The sequence below is a fragment of the Mustela lutreola genome, chromosome 1 (assembly GCF_030435805.1).
Source record: "Mustela lutreola isolate mMusLut2 chromosome 1, mMusLut2.pri, whole genome shotgun sequence".
NCBI classification, from domain to species: domain Eukaryota; kingdom Metazoa; phylum Chordata; class Mammalia; order Carnivora; family Mustelidae; genus Mustela; species Mustela lutreola.
The window spans coordinates 232,062,585-232,088,163 of record NC_081290.1 but is presented as its reverse complement, the minus strand read 5'-3'; the positions used below and the strand labels follow the sequence as shown (position 1 = coordinate 232,088,163).

Sequence of the window (25,579 nt, the reverse complement as noted above, 5' to 3'; positions counted from 1 at the left end):
CAAATGTTATTTTAGCACTTACGATGTCCCAGATATTGTACTAAGTGTTAGAAATAAATCATGAGGGAAATATCCTGTATTCAAGGACTTCACCGATGAAGAAGTAAGGTGTGGGTGCTATCATGGAATGTTTCCTGGATAGTACTATGGTTTGCTCTTTTAAAATAAAAGCATTAGGGGGGCACCTGGGTGGCACAGGCAGTTAAGTGCTTTCAGCTCAGGTCATGACCTCAGGGTCCAGGGACTGAGCCTTGATCAGGCTCCCTGCTCAGCAGGAAGCCTGCTTCTCCCTCTTCCTCTGCCTCCTTATTTGCTCTCTCTCAAATAAATAAATAAAATCTTTAAAAAATTTTCACTCTGTCAAGTTGCAGGGAGTGCATCAGAGACAGGCAGTCATATTACAGAACTGATTCTCAGTACCAAAAAACAAGAGATGGATGGAATTGTTGACTGTAAACAACATTAACATATATATTAAGAGGAAAGATCAAAAGTGTCTTCATATATAAATCGTAAATTCAAACTCTCCCAAACTTATGATCTAAAATAAGCTTCTCTCATGTAGGTAACGCTATGAAGCAGTATTCTAATAAGGACCATTAAATATTAATTAAGGATAATGATTCTCTTAGGCAAACCCAGGTGGGCCAGCTTTATTTCTTTCTATTTCTTCATGAGAATAAGACTTATTCAAAGACAGTGAATGCAATTTAACACAGCAATTTTAGGTGAGCCTAGTGGTGGGTATTAAGGAAGGCTGAGGGGTTTGAAGTGGCAGGGGTGGGGGGTGGGAGGTCGGGGTACCAGGTGGTGGGTATTATAGAGGGCACTTATTGCATGGAGCACTGGGTGTGGTGAAAAAATAATGATACTGTTATGCTGAAAATAAATAAATGAAAAAAAAATTTTTTTAAAAAGAAAAAAGGAAGGCATGTATTCCACAGAGTACTGGGTGTGCTGCATAAACAATGAATCTTGGAACACTGAAAAAGTAAAATTTTTCAAAAAAAGTAAAAAAAAAAATTCTATAATCAAGTATCCAATGCTGTATTTTTTCCTTTAAATGACCACAAATGAATAAAAATAAAAATATTTTATTTTGCAGAGACTGTTTCTCTTCTTTCAGATTATATAATATCCTAGAATACATATCCCTCTTTATAGTTCTAAAGCTAAAACTATGTGTATCATCAAATAAATTACCTATATACACCATTTCCCCCACATTTAAAAAAACTCTTCATTTACACATTTGCAAATAGTTTTTATTTTCTTTCCCCAGCCCAATTAAAATGGTACTTCTCATCACCATAAAAAACATTTATATCTAAAGAAGAAATAACCTAATTTTTATTAATGATATCCTCACCTCCTAACAGTGCCTGCCACGTGCCACCTGAATTCCACTGCTAATAAACACTTAGATAAGAGGCTGGATGGAGAAGCTTCACCCTTATGCTTTTGACCCCCACAATATTTCAATATTCATTCTGAAACATTGTAAATTCCCCCAAAACACCTATAATCAAACATAATCAGAAAATCACCATATTCAGGATTGTCATCTCCTCCCACTAAAGATAGATAACAGGTTTGATTTCATCTATGACCAGTTTCATAAAAGGGATAGATGATACCCTACCAATTAACACTAGTCTTTATCAGCAATCACTCCATCTTATGGGCTCTCTTAAATAAAAATATTGCGTCTCTACTAGCTTCTGAGGGTTGCCAACAAACCTCTGGTTTATAGATTCTGACCATTTGTCTGAATGGTCTATTTAAAGCTACTAATAAACAAAAATGAATATTCTAATCATTTTGGTTCTCTAAACATAATTCTAAAGTTCCTGGAACTTCCCTTAGAAATTTCTGGTGCTTCCTGGTTTCAGCTATTCAGCAATTCCAGCGGAACAGAATGACACAATTATGATTTTAGATTCCGGCCTCTGGTTGAAAATGAGATATGCAAACAAACACTAAAGTCATATAAAACTCAGAGCTTTTGGAAAAGGTTGGCACATTTAAGGAGCCATCATTTTTTTATTTTTCTAGATTATACAAAAGTAAATTGTAAGTTAAAGAAGAAAATCTACAAATTCCAGCTACTGCCACCAAGAGAAACTGACCTCTATACGTGTACAGAGTCAGTGATAGAGGAAAGAAAACACACTTTTTTTTTAACAGTCAGATACTAACATTCATACTGTATGAGGGTTGCCCTTTCTGAGCCGTGGTATCTTTAATTGTAGAAATAAGAGCCAGTATCATATTGGTGTAAGAATTTAAATGAAACAACGATGTCTAGCATATATTTAGTGCTCCCAAAGCTTAGAGCTTTCATTATAATTTAGGAGGGAGAAGACCCATCTTTACTTTTCTTTTTAATCTTTTTTTTTTTTTTTTTTTTTTGACAGAGACAGATCACAAGTAGGTCGAGTGGCAGGTAGAGGGAAAGGGAGAAGCAGGTTCCCTGCTGAGCAGAAAGCCCAATGCTGGACTCGATCCCAGGACCCTGGGATCATAGCCTGAGCCAAAGGCAGCCACTTAATGACTGAGACACCCAGGTAACCAAGATCTACCTTTTCAATCACATTTATACATAGCCACATCAAGGGGCCTAAATTTATATTCGAATAGGAAAATTATGCTTAGATACTAGTTTCCCAAAGCTGCTATAACAAAGTACTACAAACTTAGTGGCTTAAAACAACCAAAAGTCATTCTTTCACAGTTCTAGTGGCTAGAAGTCTAAAATTAAATGTCAGCAGGGCTGGTTCCGTTTCAGAGAAACTGAAGGAGAATTTCCGAGGCTCTAAAGGAGAATACATCCTATGTGTCTCTACTAGCTTCTGAGGGTTGCCAACAAACCTCTGGTTTGTAGATTCTTCACTCCTATCTCTGCGTCCATCTTCACGTGGCAGTCTCCTTTCTACCTCTTTGTACAAATGACTCTCTTCTTATAAAGACATCAATCACTGAATTAGTGACTGATCTTCTAATCCACTATGATCACATACAAACTTGATTGTATTTGACATGAATTTGGGGGCAGAGGAGATATTCAACTCAGTAGAGTTACAAAACCTTACTTTAAGAGAACAAGGGAATAAAAAGTCACCAACTTAACTGGGTGATGGACATTAAGGAGGGCACATGATGTAATGAACACTGGATATTATATAAGACTGATGAATCATGGGACGCCTGGGTGGCTCAGTTGGTTAAGCCACTGCCTTCAACTCAGGTCATGATCCCTGGGATCAAGTCCCACGTCAGGCTCCTTGCTCAGCAAGGGAGCCCGCTACTTTCTCGGCCTCTGCCTGCTTGTGCTCCCTCTCTCTCTGACAAATAAATAAAACAAAATCTTAAAAAAAAAAAAAAAAAAAGACTGATGAATCACAAAACCTGTACCTCTGAAACCAGTAATATATTGTATGCTAATTAATTGAACTTAAATTTCAAAAATGTGTTAAAAAACAAAAACAAGTATGCTTGAGCTGTTTTTCACTTCATGAATTATAGATTTTTTTTTTACCACATTTTGCAAGAATGTGGAGAACTATATGGGTATCATATGAATTGGAAGAAAAGCTGTATTACTCTATAATAATAACACGAGATAATTATACCATAACCTTCTCTACAAATAGGTTATTTTTATTTTTTTTAAGATTGTATTTATTTATTTGACAGAGAGAGAGAGAGAGAGAGATCACAAGTAGGCAGAGAGGCAGACAGAGAGAAAGGGGGAAGCGGGGAAGCAGGCTCCCTGGTGAGCAGAGAGTCCAATGCGGGGCTCAATCCCAGGACCCTGAGATCATGACCTGAGCCAAAGGCAGAGGCTTTAACCCACTGAGCCACCCAGGTGCCCCAGTAGGTTCTTTTTACAGATCAGTAGTTTGCAGAAACTTCCCAAAGCTTGGGGAAATTTAATAATTTAAAGTGTTAATTTCACTTAAAATTTAATTTAAAAATTTAATAATTACTACAGAGTAATTGCTTTAGATGCTGTGATACTGTGAATGAAGAAAAATCTTAGAGAAGATAAATATTTTGGTTCTTAAGAAAAAGTCACCAAGGGGCGCCTGGGTGGCTCAGTGGGTTAAAGCCTCTGCCTTCAGCTCGGGTATAGAGCCCCACATCGGGCTCTCTGTTCGGCAGGAAGCCTGCTTTCTCCTCTCTCTCTGTTTGCCTCTCTGCCTACTTGTGATCTCTGTCTTTCAAATAAATAAGTAAATAAATAAATAAAAAGAAAAAGTCACCAACTTAAAGCTTTTAAAAACTGTTAGAAGCTCTTTGAAGCAAAGATTTTATTTATCTCCGTGTATACTTTGTAAACTTTTTCTTGATGAGACTGGTGCTTACCAAATCCAACAAGGTATCATGAGAGGAAATAAAGTGGAATCTACAGAAGAATATTATTATTATCTGGCCTGATATCACAATGTTTCTACTCCTGTGATAAAACTATAATTAACAATGATTAACCAAGTAACTTCAGGGGTAAGGTATTAGATGACCAGATCACACAGCTTTAAAGTAGTAAAACTGAGGTGAATATACTCCATGTGAATAAACAAATAAATCCACATGGACATATAAAGAAAATATTCATACTATCTGTATTTAATTTTATCAAAAAATAAAGAAGCTAAATTACACTAACATTTAAGCATAGGTATGCTTTTGGAGCATCCCACCCATACTCCTGACTTGGACAGTCTACCAAATGAACACATGCCATGTACAGCACACAAGGTATTCTGGGGAAGAAAGGGTGTTATACCACTTAGAGAGGTTTAGTAACATCCTGGTTTATGTATTCACTTTCAGAGTACTTGAATACACTGTCAGTTACATGTACCTGGCTAAGTCCATTTGTGGATTTCATATTTTAATTGACTGGCCCTCACAAAAATAGATAACTAGCTTTTTTTTTTTTTAAAGATTTTTTTAAATTTATTTGACAGATCACAAGTAGGCAGAGAGGCAGGCAGAGAGAGAGGAGGAAGCAGGCTCCCCACTAAGCAGAGAGCCCGATGCAGGGCTCGATCCCAGGATCCTGAGATCATGACCTGAGCCGAAGGCAGAGGCTTTAACCCACTGAGCAACCCAGGCACCCCAGATAACTAGCTTTAAAAGGTTCCAGTTAAGAAAGAGACTGGGGCACCTGGGTGGCTCAGTGGATTAAGCCTCTCTGCCTTCGGCTCAGGTCATGATCTCCAGGTCCTGGGATCGAGTCCCGCATCAGGCTCTCTGCTCAGCAGGAAGCCTGCTTCCTCCTCTTTCTCTCTCTGCCTACTTGTGATCTCTCTCTCTGTGTCAAATAAATAAATAAAATTAAAAAAAAAAAAAGAAAGAAAGAGACTGAACGAAATAATAATGATTCACATACATGCAAATGACACTTTCTACCAATCCAAAGAGTTCTTTATCAAGAACAATATAACGTAGATACAATGACTATCCAATAAAATATCACAAGAAATTACACCACTAGAATTTTATGCCTCGGGATATAAGCTAATGATAGCAGAAAGCCATCAAAAAATATTAACAATACATTTTATATTTTTAAATTTTTAACAATATATTTTAAATACTTTAATCTTTAAATTTTATGCATATTTTATAATGTATACAATATATTACTACAGAGCACATGTATATAATTTAAAAGTAAAAAATAAACACACACATATATAATTTATAAAAAATAAAAATAAACATACACATATATAACTTAGATTTTTTTATAGATGTAATAAACAATCAAAATATGTTTGAAAACTACTACTTAGACACTAGAATAGAGAAAGACAATATCCTTTTGGAACACTTACCTCCAACAGGGCAATTATTATGTGATAACATGATTCAACTTATATGAAATATATAGAAGCGAATTCATAGAGACAAAAAGTAGATCAGACAACATTAGGAGTAGGGAATGAGGAGTTACTGCTTAATGGACACAGAATTTCTGTCTGCGGTGATAAAAATGTTCTGGAAATACTGATGACAGTTTCACAACACTGCAAATGTACTTAATGACAGTAACTTATACACTTATTTTTTTTTTACTTGTACACTTTAAAAAGGTAAATTTTATGTTATATATATCTTACCAAAAAATACATATTTTACCAAAATTTTATGTTATATATGTTATACAAATTTTATGTTATATATATTTAAAAACCTGATCACAAAGTCCCCCCAAAAGAACACTGAACTCATTCCCTCAATTCAAATTCAATGTTTATTAAATAATCTATTGACCCATGAGTTTGTTTCCTGAGTGCCTTAAAAGCTAATTAACAACAACAACAACAACAAAAAAGCCAATTAACCTAGATAAGGCTCCTTTTTTTAAAAAATTTTTTATTCATTTATTAGACAGAGAGCACAAGTAGGTAGAGAGGCAGGCAGAGAGAGAGGGAAAGCAGGCTCCCTGCTGAGCAGAGAGCCCGATGTGGGGTTCAATCCCAGGACCCTGAGATCATGACCTGAGCCGAAGGCAGAGGCTTTAACCCACTGAGCCACTCAGGCGCCCCCTAGATAAGGCTCCTATTGTGAACAGATTAATTAACAGGTTGTTAGTTTTATTGGGAGATATCTTCTAGATAAAGCAATAAAATCAATTTTCTAAACTTAAGAGCCAAGGTATAAACACCTTGTAAAACTCTGCCTAAAGTAAACAAATGGTCCCCAACTTTAAAATCTCTTAGATGGGGAGCACCTGTGTGGCTCAGTTAAGTGGCTGCCTTCAGCTCAGGTCATGATCCCAGGGTCCTGGAATTGAGTCCCACATCTGGCTCCTTGCTCAGCAGGGAGCCTGCTTCTCCCCCTGCCTGCAGCTCCCCATACTTGTGCCCTCTCTAACAAATAAATAATTAAAAATTTTTATAAAAATTTTAAAAATCAAATAAATAAAATCTCTTAGGTGGAAACAAATTACTATTTGGTTTATACCAGTTATGTCTATCTACTAGGGAATATAGGCATCAGTGCAGAATATTGTTTACCTTCAATAAATGTAATCTTTTAAATAATTATTTTTTGTTTTCCCATATCCTAAAAATCATCCATGTTCACAGCAAAAAACTACTTCTTTGGTACATCTGTGTCTTCAACTTTGCAAAAATGAATCATTCTGAACACTTCGAATGGGGCAAATTTCAACTAAAGATTACTATCATTTTCAAAACCCGAAACTGTGTTTCTTCATTCATTCATTCATTCCTTAAATAAACATACCAGAGACTCTGCAAAATGGGTGAAGAGGAGGGGTATAACAGGACAAAAAGTGACAGACAGAAGCAAAAAGTTACTAGTAGAGCCCACTGAAGGGCTGTCAAATCCAGACTGAGCAGCAACACAGGAGGTAATAAAATCGGACCGGCTGACACCTGATCTGCAGATTGAAGGACATACTGAAACTATCTAGAGACAGGCAGCAGGAGCCTTGTCGTTTTTGTTTTTAATGAAGGATAAAATACTGTCTTTGTGACTGGCAAAGTACCTAGGACACAATATATGGGTTCCAGGCACAGACACTGAGACCACAAGTAGAATGAAGACCAAGTGGTTCCTTTCCAAAGAGAAAGATGAAACATCCCACCAGCATTTCCTTATTGTGGGAATCATGGAGGTTCCAAGTTACCTCCCTGCTTCTGCCTTCACACCACTATATTACAGAGGATATGCAAAACTATATTATAGAGAATATGTGTAGGTAGGTAAGTAGGGAGAAAGGAAAAGACACCTATATAACTAAATATTCACCTCTTCTACATGGCCATCATGACTATTCCAGTTTACCTGGTTTCACTTTTAACTTCAGTCACTACAAGATATCTAAGATGCCCAGTATATCTATCATCAACAAAACTTATTTTCAAAGGGTTTTGTATACCTCTTAATCTAAACCAAGCTCAGCCTTTGACCCTTTAAATCAGAGGTTCCCAAATAATGTATTGCACACCCAGGAATATACCTGGAATGCGTATTCCTCAGCCCTTGAGAAAGCTAAGAGAAGCCTGAGGCCCTGGGGCACTCAAGACTGCCAATGCTGCATTGGAAGTTCTGTAACTTTTTTCTAATGTCATAAAATCAGTCAGGCTTATGCCATGATAATTTGGCATTAAGATCTTTGATCATCAGGTATAAATATAGCATATTACTTATAACAATATTCAGACAAAAATGGACAGTCGCAGATGTAACATGCTCAGTATAACATTAATATTACTGGATGTCATCATGATTTTCCCATCAATTACCTAAAAATCAAACTAACTAGATTTCTGATTTTTAATATTACCACTACAACACCTGATAAAGTTATATACATAACTTACATATATAAGGATGTCCACTCAGCAGTTTTATCCAACATAGTGCTCGAAGTACTAGCAAAAGTAATCAGACAAACAAAAGAAATGAAAAGCATCCAAATCAAAAGAGAAGTAAAATGATCTCAGTTTAGAGATGATATGATCCTAAATGCAGAAAATCCTAAAAATGCCCCCCCCAAAAAACCTGACAGAATAAACAAATTCAATAAAGTTGCAGGATACAAAAAATCAAAATACCAGAAGAAACCCAGTTGTGTTTCTTTATACCAACAATGATCTATATAAAAGAAAATAATCACATTTATAATAGCATATATATATGAATAAATTTAACCAAGAAGGTGAAAGATCTGTCCAGTGAAAACTGGAAAACACTGATGAAAGAAATTAAAGATACAAATTAATGGATAGATATTACACATTCATAGATTAGAAGAATTAATACTGTTAAAATGTCCATACTACCCAAAGTGATTTTCAGATTCAATACAACTTCTATCAAAGTTCCAATAGCTTTTTTCACAAAAATAGAAAAAAAAATCTAAAATTTACAATGAAACACAAAAGATCCCCAAAAGCCAAAGCAATCTTCAGAAAGAACAAAGCTGGCGGCATCATGCTCCCTGACTTTAAACTATATTACAAAGTTATAGTAATCGAAACAGTGTAATACTACCTAAGAAAAAGATACACAGACCAATGGAAGAGCATAGAGAGCCCAGAAATAAACTCACACACAGATAGTCAAGTAACTTTTGACAACGGTGCCAAGAACACACAATGTGAAAAGGACAGTCTCTTCAATAAATGGGGTTAGGAAAACTAAATATCCACACAGAAAAGAACGAAATTGGACCCTTATTTTACACTATACATATAAATCAACTCAAACTGAAGACATAAATATAAGACCTGAAACCATAAAACTCCCAGAAGAAAATATAGGGGAGAAGCTCCCTGAGACTGGCCTTCGCAATGATTTTTCAAATAAGACACAAAAGCTCAAGCAACTAAAGCAAAAATAAACAAGTGGGGAAAAAAAGCTTCTTCACAGTAAAGAAAACAATCAACAAAATGAAGAGGCAACCTACAGATTGGGAGAAAATATTTGTAAACCACAGATGTGACAAAGGGTTAATGTCCAAAATATACAAGGAACTCGTACAACTCAATAACAAAATATCAACCAACCTGATTAAAAATATGAATGAGGGACCTTAATAGACATTTTTTTCCATAGAAACAGTACATGAAAAGCTGCTCAACATCACTAATCATCATGGAAATACACATCAAAACCATAATGAGATATCACCGCATGCCTCTTAAGATGGCTATTATTTAAAAGATACAAGAAAACAGTGTTGGTGAGGATGAAAGAGAAAGAAACATTCATAAACTAATGGTAGGAGCGTATATTGGTACAGTCATTACAGAAGACAGTATGCAGATTCCTCAAAAATTTAAAACCAAAGGGTCATATAATCCAACAATCCAAGGAAATGAAATCAGTACTTTCAAGGATACCTACCGTCTCATGTTCACTGCAGCATCACTGACAATAGCCAAGGTATGGAAACAACCTGAGGATCCGTTGATGGATTAATGTATAAAGAAACTGTGGTACGGTACACAGTTGACCCTTAAACAACGTGGGTTTGAACTTCTATGTGGATTTTTTCCTATAAATATAGTACAGTTCTATAAACATATTACAGTTTTCTTAATAACATTTTAATACAATATATGTTAATCAACTATTTATATCATTAGTAAGGCTTCCAGTCAAAAGGAGACAATTAGTAATTGAGTTTAGGGAGTCAAAAGTTACGTGAAGATTTCTGACTGTGCAGGGATGGAAGCCCCTAAACCCCTCACTGATCCAGGCTCATCTGTCTATAATATATATTAGTCATTCTTAAAAAAGAAGAGGATCTTGCTATTTGCAACAACATGGATGAACCTAGAAGATATCATACTAAGGAAAATAAGCCAGATGCAGAAAGAAAAATAATTCATAACCTGACTTATATGTAAAATCTAGAAACATGTAATTATATGGAAGAGAGAACAGAATGGAGGTTACAGGAGTAAAAAGGTGTAAGAAATGGACAGATGGGGGCGCCTGGGTGGCTCAGGGGGTTAAAGCCTCTGCCTTCGGCTCAGGTCCTGATCTCAGGGTCCTGGGATCGAGCCCCACATCGGGCTCTCTACTCAGTGGAGAGCCTGCTTCCCTCTCTCTCTCTGTCTGCCTCTCTGCCTACTTGTGATCTGTCTGTCAAATAAATAAATAAAATCTTAAAAAAAAAAAAAAAAGAAATGGACACATGTTGGTCAAAGGATACAAAGTTGCAGCTATGTAGGATGAGTAAGTCTAAAGATCTAACACAGACCATGACTCTAGTTAATGACACTGTACTGTGTATTGTTGCTAAAAACACCACAAGAAAGAAAGAAAGAGAGGGAGGGAGGGAGGAAGGGAGGAAGAAAGGAAGAGGGAAGGAAGGAAGGAGGAAGGAAGGAGGGAGGGAGGGAGGAAGAATGTAGGCAGGGAGAGAGAAAAGAAAAGAGAAGAAGAAGGGGCGCCTGGGTGGCTCAGTGGGTTAAAGCCTCTGCCTTCCGCTAGGGTCATGGAATTGAGCCCTGCACTGGTCTCTCTGCTCAGCAGGGAGCCTGCTTCTCTTCCTCTCTCTCCCTGCCTGCCTCTCTGCCTATTTGTGATCTCTGTCTGTCAAATAAATAAATAAAATCTTTTAAAAAATTTAAAAAAAAAGAGAGAGAGAGAGAGGAAGGAAGGAAGGAAAGAAGGAAGGGAGGGGGAAGGAAGGAAATGATTTGAGGACATGGATATGTTAATTAGTTTCACTCAAATAATTTCACTATGTATATCAAAGCATCATGTTTCACACCTTAATACACACAATTTCATTTTTCAGAATAATAAACCCCATAACAGAAAAGAATATTTTATACTACAAATTTATTTCCTTCTTTTTGAAAATTAATTTCTATAGTCCTCTTCTAAAATTAAAAAGTTACAGGGCAACTGAGTGGCTCAGTTGGTTAAGCGTCTGCCTTTGGCTCAGGTCATGATGCCAGGGTCCAGGCATCGAGTCCCACATCAGGCTCCCTGCTCAGTAGGGAGCCTGCTTCTCCCTCCCCCCCCCCCACCCCGCTCATATGCTCTCTCTCACATGAACAAATAAAACCTTAAAAAAAAAAAGTTACAGGGGAGGCTACAGAATACATTCTGTCAGAGAACAGCAAGCTATCAACTCTGTACTTCGATGGGTTCATGAACTACATACCACTGCCAGATACTACCGTCCCTAAAAATGAGGCATGCCCACCACTACTTACTCCCGTTCTGCCTTTTACTGGTTGATACAGGTCAACCAATACTTCTCCTCTCCTTTGAGTAAAACAAGAGAAGCAAAACTAACTTTTAGTCTATGAAAATTAAAGTATTATGCATCCTATAAAATGGAGTCCTAAGAAACAAATTACAAATTTTATTAAAATTTTCCTCTGAGTTTTTTTAGCTACCAACACTTTCACAATTCTGGAACTCTTGATTAGCATTGATTTTTTTTCCAAGACAATGAAAACCTACAGTTAAAGAAATGACATCAGGTTTACCATATCCTCAAGTAATCCTTGTTAACATAAAGAAATGTTTTAATAAACTAGCCACTTGTACCAAAACTTTGTTTATATCCACAGAAATCCTACCCTAACATCAGCAGCACCTCATTTACACAGTTATCAGTACATGTTTAGGTATTCTTATTTTGACACAGCAAATTATATTTTATCCTATTATCCTCACAATCTTTACTAAAGGGTTCATTTTATAAACTAAGAGTATACACCCTCTTCAAAGATGACCACTAAAAGCCTAGCCCTAACTCCACAGGATAAAAGAGTTTTGGTTTTTTATGTTCCCTCTCAGGGGCAGTGAAGGAATACATTCTAGTCAATTTCCCAGGAGAAATGATCAGCAATATGCCATACAACACCAGAGCCAAAGGGAGCCACAAGGATTATCTAAGACTCTGAGTGAAGATCATAAAATAAATTCATGCTTTCATGTATTGTCTACCCATCCCACTCAAAACATACATAAATGAGATTTTAAAAAAAAATAAAAAGAGAAAACAAATAAGACAAGAATAGACATGAAATGAAGTAACTATCTCCCTATAGACCAGAAAAACGAACCCATGATCAGAGTTAAAGTCAGAAACACACTAGACTCTAGGTTAAAAAGAAGGAAACAGGAAGAGGATTCTGGGAAGATCATAGAGCTGAAAGTCCCAGGAACCTGTCTTCCCATCTCTAGGATAACTGTTATCCCAGAATCTGTCTGCTATAACTATTTTGGAACTTTGGAGACTGTAGAATGATTGCAACTTCCAGAGGAAGACTTAGTAGAGTAAACTGTGGTTAATTTCAGTCAATTTCAGCTCTTAGCAGATTAGCAGTTAATTCATTCTCCAGACACAGGACAGGCAGCTGTGAATAAGTTCCTGGAGCATCTTGCACAGGGCTTGTGGAAACCAAGGTGGGCAAAAGGACACTGGCCTCCAAATACGGGAAATATCTGTTATGATTGTTATTGCTGCTTCTGATCACAGAGGTGCAAAGAGGCAGGCAACCATTTTGCTGTACCTCCCCCAACTGTTGCAAGCCCCTCTAACTCTAGCTGAAATGACTTCTGGGAAATTTAAGGAACTAGCACCCTTTTCCTCAGCTTCATTTTTTTGCTTTTTTACCTTTCTACCATGACTAGAACATGCATCTATCGGAAAAATAAGAAAGTGATCGTGCATGCACAGGGAAAGGCTCAGGAAAACAAACAAACGAACGAACGAACTGGATAAGACCTTAAGTTTAAACCCTGAGGCTGATCCCTCAGCACAGAGAGTGCCTACAACAATCAAAAAATGAAAACAATATCAAAAACCCATCAAACCCTGGGTAAGAGGGAGAATTTGAGGTCCAGAGTTAACACATTATTAGCCTAAAATGTCTCATGTTCAACAAAAAAATGACAGGGCATACAAAGAAAGTATGGCTCATTCAAAGGAATAACTAAAGCAACAGAAGCTATCCCTAAAAAAGCACTTATAGCACATAAACTAGACAAAGACTTTAAAACAACTCTCTTAAACTCTTAAAGATGCTCAAAGAACTAAAGGAAAATGTGGAGAATTTAAGAAAACAATGTGTAAACAAAATGTTATTGAGGAAAGGACACTAGAAGCAGTCTGAAGAAATAAAGAGCTCACTAAAGGTAAATAAAGAGCTCACTAAAGATATTTATGTGGGCAATTACAAAAGACAATATTATTGTAACAATTGGTAACTATACTTTTTGTTACCTCCATGATTTAAAAAGACTTATACATTTAAAGAAAAAAACTATCAGCGTAATATGAAGTGTTAGTGTAACTTTTGTTTGTAACTCCAACTCTTGTTTTCTACATAATTTAAGAGACTAATACATTTTTTTAAATTACCAATTTATATTTTTGGGTACACAATGTATAAAGATGTCATTTTGGGATATCAACAAGTCAAAAGTGGGGGAATGGAGACTTAAAAGAGCAGTTTTTTCTGCTGCTAAAGTTAAGCTGGTATAAATTCAAATAAGTGTTGTAACTTTAGGATGCCAAATGTAATCTCCTAGGTAAGCACAAACACAATAGCTACAGAATATACAAGAAAGGAATTTAAACATTTCACTACAAAAAAAAAAAAAAAATGAACTGAAGAGAAGACAGCAATGCAGGAAATAAGGGAGGAAAAAGCTATATAAGGCACATAGAAAACAAAGAGCCCAATGACAGAAATAAGTCCCTCCTTATCAGTAATTAGTGAATGGATTAAACATGCCAATAAAAAAAACAGAGATTGGCAGAATCGGTAAAAAATACATGATCCAACTATATGATGTCTACGCAAGACTTACTTGGAATCCAAAGACATAAATAGGCTGAAAGTCAAAAGATGAAAGATGATATCCCATGCATGGAGCAACCAAAAGAGAGTAGAGGTTGCCACACTAATATCACACAAAATACACTTCAAATCAAGAAAGGTCATGAGGGGGCACCTGGGTGGCTCAGTGGGTTAAAGGCTCTGCCTTCGGCTCAGTTCATGATCCCAGGGTCGGGGGATCTAGCCCCACATCGGGCTCTCTGCTCCTCAGGGAGCCTGCTTCCTCCTCTCTCTCTGCCTGCCTCTCTGCCCACTTGTGATCTCTGTCTGTCAAATAAATAAATAAAATCTTAAAAAAAAAAAAAAAGGTCATGAAACAAAGAGGACATCACACATTAGTAAAAGTTTCAACAGTGAGAATATAGAGTAATTATAAATGTTTATGTACCTTATGACAGACCATCAAAATATATGAAGCCATAATTGACAGAATTGAAGGGAAAACAAGACACTTCTACAATAATAAAGACCTCAGTAACCCACTCACAATAGTAAACAAAACAACCAGATAATATATAAGGAAATATATATTTATGAAGGCTTAAACAACAAAACTAACAAGATCTAACAGACATAAACCTAACAGTATGCCCAACAATAACAGAATACACTATTCTCAAGTGCACACTGGATATTTTCCAAGATAAACCATACATTAGGGTCATAAATTAAGTCTCAATAGATTTTAAAAGATAGATATCATACAGAGTATCTTCTCTGTCAACAACAGGAAAAGTTAGAAATCAATAAAGAAGGAAAAGTGGAAAATCATGTAAGTAAAACAACACACTTTAAAACAACCCTAGCTCAAAGAAGAAATCACAAGGGAAACCAGAAACTACCTAGAGATCAATGAAAATGAAAACACAACATCCCAAACATTAGAGGACAGAGCAAAAGCAGTGCCAAAGGGAAAATTCATAGCTATAAATGCTTGTATTAAAAAAAACAAGAAAGATCTCAAATCAACAACCTAACTTCAGAACATAAGAAACTTGAAAAAGAAGAACAAACTAAACCCAAAGCTAGCAGAGGAAAGGAAATAAATATTAGAGCAGAGAGATATGTGAAATAGAGAACAGAAAAATAGAGGACATCAATGAAACTAAACGTTAGTTCTTCAAAAAGATCAACAAAATTGACAAACCTTAAACTAGATGGACTAAAGAAAAAAAGAGAGAAAACTCTAATTACCAAAATCATAAGTATAACTGCGGATTCTACAGAAATAAAAAGAATTTTATGAGTGCTATGAACAACTGTTTGTCAACCAATTAGATAACCTAAATGAAATGGACAAATTCCTAGAAATATAAAACCTGCCAAGACTAAATCACGAATAGAAAATCTGAACAGAAGTATAACTAGTAAGAAAACTGAATCAGGAAGAGGAAGGAAGGAAGAAAAGAGAAAGGAAGGGAGGGAGGAAGAAAAAGCAAAATCCTGGACTTGATGGCTTCACTGGTGAATTTTACCAAGCCTTTAACAAAGAACTAATACCAACCCTTCCCAAACTTTTCCAAAAACATGAAGGGGAGGGAACACTTCCTAAGCCATTCTCTGAGGCCCAATACCCTGATACCAAAGCCAGACAAAGACAGAAACCTAAAGACCAACATCCTTTATGAAACCAATGCAAAAGCCTCAGAAAAATAGTAGCAAACAGAATTTTGTTTTTAAAACATTTAAAGCCAAGGGCACCTGGGTGGCTCAGTCAGTCAGGGTCATGAGATCAAGCCCTGTAGCTCTGCTCTGGGTGTGGAGCCTGCTTAGGATTCTCCCTCTCCTTCTCCCTCTGTCCCTTCACAATCCCCCTTCTCCCTCTCTCTGAAAAATAAATAAAATAAAATAAAACATTAAAAATCAAGCTGTATGAAATTTGAGAAAAAAATCAGTCTGCTCTTCTCCCCAAATGTATTTCTTACCCATAGTTGCAAGCTAAGAAACTAAAAAAAATAAAAATAAAAATAATAAAAATAAAATAAAAATTTAAAAATAAGAATCACCATAAACACAGAAAATAACCCTCAATCTTCTCTCAGGGTAGTTATCCTCATTGTTCTACAGGAAGAGCTTGGCAGAATGAAAAGTTCCAAGTATGTAGTCTGCCATTTCAAAGAACCTTGCCAATGCTTCTATAATAGCAATGGCCAGAAAGCTAACTGCACACAGCTAAATTAAGTTACATTTTAAACCTCTATGCTGGTGAAATTTACCAAAAAAGAACCCCATCACATACACTAACTTCTTGGGTAGTATCCCAACTCCTCTTCATTAGTTTGTTTCTTAAAACAGTAAAAATAGCAAAAACTTTAGGGGCAACAGTGTGTCACAACAGGCTATTTGACAGGGTGTCCATATTTGCTCCATGTTTGTCCTCAAGCAAGGAGCCGCCCTTAAAGTCCACAATCTTTTCCTGCTCTTTCTCTCTAACCACAGTAACCTTTTGTATCCTTCTTTCACTAGCAGCATTCTGCCAAAAACTACAGGAAGTAAATTAATACACAGAACTTGCCCTTAGCAATTTCAGTTTTTGAGTACTGCAAATAATTTTACCAACACCTCAAGTGGTTTAGCTAACTGCAGTCAAAAGCCAGATTTGATTTTACCCTAATATTTAAGGTTGTTTAGTGACTCTTACATGGCTTCTGTGTTTTCAGAGATTTATTTATTCTGTTTGTATAAATAGATATGTAACACATCTGTTATTTCTGGAGAATTACAAAGTGAATTTCAGAAACCATGCTTAAAAATAAAACATTAATACTCTTGTAGGAAATTGAAAGTAACAAGCATCTTGAAAAAGTGAAGGGCTCAAATCCCTTCAAGTATAATTAGGTTATGCAATATTATTTTTTTTCTTCCAACATTCCCCTAAAACTATTTTACAAATCTACTTTTCATGTGCTTTAGGTACTGTTCTTCAGATTGCTATCATATGATCAATCCATTTGAACTATTTTCCTTTATGATACTTCTCTATTGGGATGGCTCCTCTGTACCCTCTCTAAATTTCACAAATAATACTCAACTTTTTTGGCCAATCAATCCTTTGCATAGAGGATGACAACATTACACTATTAATAATAATTCTATAAAGATCATCTCAGTGTCTTTGAAGGAAAAGAAGTTAATATATTTAATTGGAAGATAACACAACCATAGAGTGTAAGCCCTCTAACTGCTAGAACTTTTCCTTCTCTTTTGGGCAGTGCCATAATACCTAGAAGAGCACTCAATAAATATATCTCAACACATGGAAACTGGTATATCTCAAAATAAACTTCTAACTTAAAAACAGTATTTTATTAAATAATTAAATGTAGTAATCAATCCTTCTAGAGCACAAATTTTCACTCATCTTATGGTCTAACTAAGGAAACACCAACATTCACAAAACTGAGCTCCCAACAGAGGTGAATCACCAGGCTAAAATATTAAAAAGGAACCAAAACACAACCACCATATTTTTAAAAGCTGTTTTAACACTACAAAACTGATAGAGGAGATTAAGTGTTCATATAAATTACAATTCCATTTCTAATGTATTTAGATACTCTTGGCTACTTAGATGATGTACCAATGACAAATAATAGCAAAAGATATAGAACTTCCCAAAAGGAAGTTTATAATAGTGTCATTACCAAACATGACTATTAGACAGTTGGTACAAAGATGTTTCACATTCTTTCAATTTAACAACTTGCAGACTCTCTAAAGGAAATTCCCACCATAAGACCAAATGCTCTAATTTTCAGCTGATTTTTAAATGTGCTGAAATGTAACAGTTAAGAATATATATTGGCTTTTATAATAGTGCTTGATCTCAAATGTTTAAGTTAAAATTAAATTCTCAGATTTTGCTCTTTCTCCAGTTCTGCTTTGTCAAAATTCTAACATAATAAAATTTAACACTTTTTTAGAGCACCAGCAATACATGATATAGCAAAAAAATACAGACATAGTTTGAGACAATTAGATAAATGATTTTTAAAATTTACTATCACTATTATAGATTCAATCAGGCCTGAAAATTGGCAATATCAGTGATGTTGTATTCTAATCCATCCAAGTCATCAGAACAAACGATAAAATCTTATTAGGCCCAACATCAACTACATAGTATTTCTGCTCATATTTAATAGAAATCTAATCATGAAGGGAAAAAATGAAAAATTCCAAATACAAAATGCATTCTACAATACAAATGACCAGACCTATCAAAAAAAATCAATGCCAGGAAAAACAAAAAAGGTGGAGGAAACATTCTAAATAAAATCAAGAGACATTATCCACCAAATGCAATGTGCAAACCTTAATTGGATCTTGGGAAAACAACTTATAGAGATTTCAGGAATAAATGAGGAAATATGAATGTAAACTACATATTAGATATTACAGAATCGTTACTCATTATCTTGGGTGTGATAATGACATTATAATTATTTGGGGAAATGTTCTTTTTCTTAGAAGATGCAAAGTGAAGTATGTAGAAGAGAAGTATGATGATTGCAGCTTACTTTCAAACAGAATAGCTTAGAAAAAAATGTATATCGACATAATATTAATATAGCAAAATGTTAATAACTGGTTAAGACAGAGGCAATTAATAGTATTCCTTTTGTTTAAGTACTATACTTCAGTGTATTATTCTTCCAATGTATCTGAAGATTTGCAATTTTTCCAAATAAAGAATTAAAGGAAAAAATGTCAGTAGGTCAGTAAGTTTCTTCATATTTTTTTAAAGACTTTATTTATTTGAGACAGAGAGAACGCACACATGCACACGCAAACAAGTGGAGGGAAGACAGTGGGAGAAGCAGCAAACTCCCCACCCAGCCAGGAACCAGACAATTCCAAGATCCTGAGATCAGGACCCAAGCTAAAGTCAGAGGCTTAACTGGCGAACTTCCCAAGTACCCCTCTCCACATTTCAATTCAATTCATATAAAAAATTCCAAACTCTAAAGTTGGTTAACACAATGAAAATTTCATTTCTTATAGCTTAAAGTAATAACTTAAATGATTCTTGTTATGGATACATTTTAGATAACTTGGATTATAAAGCAAATTTCGATAAAGCTGATCCTACTGCATGGGTTTCTATTATTAAATCTGAATTACTGTTGCATTTTTTAAGGCTTAAAAAAAATTTTAAAGACTTTGATTAGTTTTTCAAAAAATTCTGGCATAATAAAAACAGTTATGTAGTTATCCTAATGAAACAGAAGATGTTCTCACAGTGGGAGGATTTTTATAATGCTTCCCCAAAGGCAAGAAAATCCTCCCACTACTTTACCTCATACTATTTCCCAGACACATAAGACTATACAAAGGTCCACAAATTTAATTAATCACTCTCTTTCTACTAGGGAAATCCATTATCTAACAAAGCTAGGTTCCAACAATTTACAGAAATAAGTAAAACTAAGACACTGAATACAACAAAGACCATCATATACAGGTACACATACATTGAAAAACAATTTCATATTCATTAGTGTATCTGACAAGCCTGAAAAGAAGAGAGGGGAGAATGGTCATCATTCTCCTCTCAAAAATGATGTAAAAATGAAGGTCAGAGAAGTCAAGTAATTTTCTTATTATCATCAGTTCGATGTATTTCAGACAGAACATTCCTGCCTTTGAATTAGTGTCGCATTTCTTGTCCATAAAATGAAAAATATGTAATCAGTGGCTATAGTAATAAATACAAATAAAGCAATTAGATATCTACTCCCATATACCCCCAAAATACCAAAAGACTACAGTCCAATATAAATATATCATATATAAGTAATATTAGGAATATTTTATTTTGCAACATATTCCTCAGTCTGTGAAAGAAAAAGAGCCATTAGGAATATCCTTTCTTAATGTCCCCTCCCACATTACAACTTTCTTTAAAGAATGAAACCTCTACATAACCTGGAAAAAAAAAAAGAGCATAGCTAATCAATTCTATTAAGATACATATTTTTTTTTTTTTATAGACAGAGAGAGATCACAAGTAGGCAGAGAGGCAGGCAGAGAGAGAGGAGGAAGCAGGCTCCCCGCTGAGCAGAGAGCCCGATGTGGGGCTCGATCCCCTGAGATCATGACCCGAGCTGAAGGCAGAGGCTTAAACCACTGAGCCACCCAGGCGCCCCAAGATACATATTTTTTAAAACATTTTAAAATCTCTGAAATCAGGGCATAGCTAACCATTGACAACATCTCACAACGGCAGTTGTGAGATCAGCATGTAAGAGAAGCTAATGGTTGTTCTGTTCCCTTGAGAAGACAACTGCAACTCATATATTTCTAACAACAAACATGTAAAAATCCCAAGTGTTGTCTAAAAACCTTCCCTGACACTGTCTGCTAAGATCAAGACACTTCTGGTATGAAAACCTAGAGAATGGTATCAGGAAAGGGGAAAAATTCCTGGAGACAATGCTGGAATATTCTGTTAAGAAATGCTATGCTACGGGTGCCTGGGTGGCTCAGCGGGTTAAGCCTCTGCCTTCGGCCCAGTTCATGATCTTAGGGTCCTGGGATCGTGTCCCACATCAGGCTCTCTGCCCAGCAGGGAGCCTGCTTCCTCCTCTCTCTCTCTGCCTGCCTCTTTCCCCACTTGTGATCTCTGTCTGTCAAATAAATAAATAAAATCTTAAAAACAAAAAAAAAGAAAGAAACGCTACACTACTAATATACTAAGATGTACAGAGGTAATCTAGTATGGAAAAGTAAGCAGCAATAATCGCACCTCGGATAAACCTCATTGGCTACGATACTGCCACTGTGCAAAGCTGGAAAATAAGTAAATTAATGGCTCTGGATCTAAAAGTTATTCAGAACAGTCAGACTTTAAGTAGGAAGACATTTTAGAAATACCTTTATCAATTTATTATACTTATATTTCCCCTTTAAGGTATGGCCAAGAAATAGATATTTTAAAATATCACTTCTAATTAATGCTGAAAGAGTTCTTTCAAAAACTGTAAGCAGATGATAAAGAGAGCACAGTGTCACACAGAGTTTAACTTGCAATTTTTTAAAAGATTTTATTTCTTTCTTTGACAGACAAAGATCACAAGCAGGCAGAGAGGCAGGCAGCCAGGGATGGGGGCGGGGGGAGCAGACTCCCTGCTGAGCAGAGGGGCTGGATCCCAGGACCCTGGGATCATGACCTGAGCTGAAGGCAGAGGCTTAACCCACTGAGCCACCCAGGCGCCCCTTAACTGGAATTTTTTGTTGTTAGAACAAAAATACCAAATTTTTCCTAAAAACTAGGCCCCAAAATATGTATAACTATATCATCTAATAGTAGCAATAACACAAAATAGACACTTTCATATACTGCCACTAGAAACATAAATAACTTTTTTTTTTTAAGATTTTATTTATTTGACAGAGAGAGATCACAAGTAGGCAGAGAGGTAAAGAGAGAGGGAGGAGGAAGCAGTCTCCCTGCTGAGCAGAAAGCCCGATGCAGGACTCGATCCCAGGACCCCAAGATCATGACCTGAGCCAAAGGCAGAGGCTTAACCCACTGAGCCACTCAGGCATCCCCAAAAATAACTTATTTATTTTTTTTACAGTATATTCATTAAGACTACTAATGCCTTAAAATTATACATAACTTCTGACCCAGCAATTTCACTTATAAGAACTGGTGGAAGGAAATAATCAGAGATGAATGTAAAGCAGTTCAACCTAAAAAATAATTTAAATAGTCCAACTGTCCTCTCTGACCACATTCCATCACCAATGAGGGTAGGTCCTGAGATAGCAAATGCAAATAATAAGTCTGACGTCATCTAGCAAAATCCACAGCTAGAATGTCAGTCTTTGAGGGGTATCTCTACTACCGATAAAAAGTAAAAATACTGGTGAGGGAGTTAAAAAAGAGTGTAGAGATAGCTTTGTCTATATCATCAAGAAATAAATTGAAAAAAAAATTTTTAAAGATTTTATTTATTTATTTGACAGAGAGAAATCACAAGTAGATGGAGAGGCAGGCAGAGAGAGAGAGAGAGGGAAGCAGGCTCCCTGCTGAGCAGAGAGCCCGATGCGGGACACGATCCCAGGACCCTGAGATCATGACCCGAGCCGAAGGCAGCGGCTTAACCCACTGAGCCACCCAGGCGCCCCAATAAATTGAAAAATTAATTGGAAAAATATTGAAGAGTAAGAAGAACTGAGAAAAATCACCTAAGAAGTAAATATGAAAAGAAAAAAAAAGAACAATCAGCACACTGACTCTCCAAATGACTTCTCCCAAGCAGAGAGACACTGGAACACTTTAATGTCTGAATATTATTATTCTATGAAATTTTAAAATATACATGAGGTATCTTACACAGTTTATACATTATTATATAGAATTGTATAAACAAAACCAGGTATAATTTACTTAAAAGACATTTAAAGAAGTTTTTCAAGAATAAATTAGACTGCTCTGTAAAATGCAATTCCACTATACTATATACCTATGTATACAGAAAAATACATATGTCAACACACAAATAACACAAATATATGCTATGAATACACAAACACACACAAAAACATATGTATATGCACTTAACAGAACAAGAGACAGAAGTCTAAATATATCTAGAGTTAGAAAAATAACAAAGGCGCCAAAATAGTGCTGAATTACAATGGAAAGAGTAGGCCAAAAGGAATGGCTTAGGAAACTAATTTCTTATTTATTATACAAAATAATCTAGCAATAATGTCTAGAATTGATAAATCATGAATCAGTTATAAGCACATTATTTAAAGATATGGAAATGATCACCAGGAGAACCAAAATAGTCATCTACTTTTAATCTTTTCTCTGAGGATGGTGATTGTGATTGAGACAAAGGACTGCTAATTTTCAATTTAATGTACTGTCTTTTATTTTTAATAATCAGCCTGTCTTATTTATTTGATTATTAAAACTTTAAATCGTGTTCCAGACAAATATACAAAAATTTTCATTTCATATAAATTTTAAGGGCAGATCACATACTTTGGTCTCAGTAGAAACATCTATTAAAGGCACAATAACTGCCCTATTTTACAGGTCTGTTGAGAGGATTACACCAGATAATGCATATAAAATAAACAGAAGAACATTAAAGAAATTGTATGAAAAAAAAATCAGCAAAATGCCTAGTACAAGGATTCAATAAATTTTGGCTATCATTACTAGTACTTATTAAATTTGCATAGAATAAGGTTCAACACTAATTATTAAAACTGACACTAATTCAGGGACGCCTGGGTGGCTCAGTGGGTTAAGCCTCTGCCTTTGGCTCAGGTCATGATCCCAGGGTCCTGGGATCAAGCCCCGCATCCGGCTCTCTGCTGAGCAAGGAGCCTGCTTCCCTTCCTCTCTCTCTACCTGCCTCTCTGCCTGCTTGTGATCTCTGTCTGTCAAATAAATAAATAAAATCTTTAAAAAAAAAAAAAACTGACACTAATTAATTATGTAAAGTACCTGATTTACAAGCACTCAATAACTAATGGCCGAATTAATGAGTCTATCTTTCAAGAAATAATCACCTATACCTAATCTTCTAAGATTACCAAATAAAATACAGTTACCTTGTTAACTACAGTGAAATCAGAATAAAACTAAAATCAAAACCTGACATTTATAATTTGGGGAGTGGAAAGACATCAATTTTAGAATTCTGTTCCACATAGAAAGTAACTGCTTACAAGGGCCAAAATTTCCAAATCATGTCAAACTGTTTTTATACAAGGAAAGGTAGTTATTAATTCTTTACAAATCTACAAAATGATATACCAACATAATTTTTTCTTGGCACATTTAGTTACCTGGGAGCAAATAAAATTCTAATTAAAATAAAAGAAGGAGGAGCGCCTGGGTGGCTCAGTGGGCTAAAGTCTCTGCCTTCGGCTCAGGTCATGATCCCAAAGTCCTGGGATCGAGCCCCACATCGGGCTCTCTGCTCAGCAGAAGCCTGCTTCCTCTCTCTCCTCTCTGCCTGCCTCTCTGCCTACTTGTGATCTCTGTCTGTCAAATAAATAAATAAAATCTTTTTAAAAAAGAAAAGAAAAGAAGGAAATGCTTAAATTTCCCTAGAAATAGCACTATGCCATCCACAGAAAGTACATCATTCTCTATCAACAGGGACCTAAACAGAAATAAATGCCTAACTGGATAAAATAAAATTAACCTTCCATAAGACTGTAAAGAATAGGATACATCAGAGAATGAATATACAGATGACCCCTGTACAATGTGGGAATTAGGAGTGCCAACCCCCAATGTAGTCAGCAATCTACATACAACTTTGATTCACAAAAATGTAACTACTAAAACCCTACTGTTGACCAGAAGACTTACTGATAACATAAGTAGCCAATAACACACATTTTGTATATATATTATATACAGTATTTTTACAAAAAAATAACCTAAAAAATGTTAGTAACAAAACTGTGGAAGAAGAAATACATTCACAAAATGGTACATAAATTTATTGGGGGGAAAAAATCCCATGTATAGGCAGAACCAGGCAATTCAAATCCATTTTGTTCAAGGGTCAAGTATATATACTCATAAAATGTATGCATTATTACTTACACTTGCAAATACTTAAAAATTCTATAATTATTATCTCCAAAGGCTCATAACCTTCATAAGGAGGCACTTAACTCCTTGTCTAGAGATTCAAATGAAGTAAAAAGGAGGATCAAAGTGAGATAACCAGAAATTTTTTTAAAAAAGGATGCAGGGATAACAAAGTTTCTCTCCAACAACCACATCTGCCTTTAAGCCAAAGAAGAGGTATACCTAGAATGGTCACCTCAATTTCCAAGCTTACCTGTGCATACTCTCTTTCAATGGCAGCTTTCTTCTGACTGAATGTCCTAAAAACACAAATAAAAATTCATTAACAGAAGTATATCAAAAATTTTATGTAAATTTATCAACCCACCCTCAGATACTACCTGATCAACTGTTGTATTTCAGGGAAAATACAACATATTATTCATTTATGTTCCTAGGAGTACTGCTGACAAAAGACTCTGGAGTCAGAAAATCAAATCAAACATTCAAATACTGCCTCTACCATGTACTAGTTGTATGACCTTGGTCAAGTCACTTGACTGGTCTGTGCCTCAGAATGGGGATAGTAACAGTATCCACATCACAGGGATAGTGTAAAATTTACTTAATTAAAATACATTAAGTGCTCAAACCG

At 35.6% G+C, this 25,579-nt stretch overlaps 1 protein-coding gene and 1 pseudogene across 2 annotated transcripts in view; both read right to left on the bottom strand.

The window, feature by feature from the left end:
• The window catches only part of FCHSD2 (FCH and double SH3 domains 2), a 288,812-nt gene that overhangs the window by 217,341 nt on the left and 45,892 nt on the right, over positions 1 to 25,579 (bottom strand). For both annotated transcript variants that reach the window (XM_059133356.1, XM_059133365.1), the window contains exon 3: positions 25,199 to 25,244. In XM_059133356.1, coding sequence (XP_058989339.1) covers positions 25,199 to 25,244 — 46 coding nt within the window. The remainder of the gene's footprint in view (positions 1 to 25,198; positions 25,245 to 25,579) is intronic.
• On the bottom strand, positions 21,046 to 21,159 carry LOC131822830 (U4 spliceosomal RNA; annotated as a pseudogene).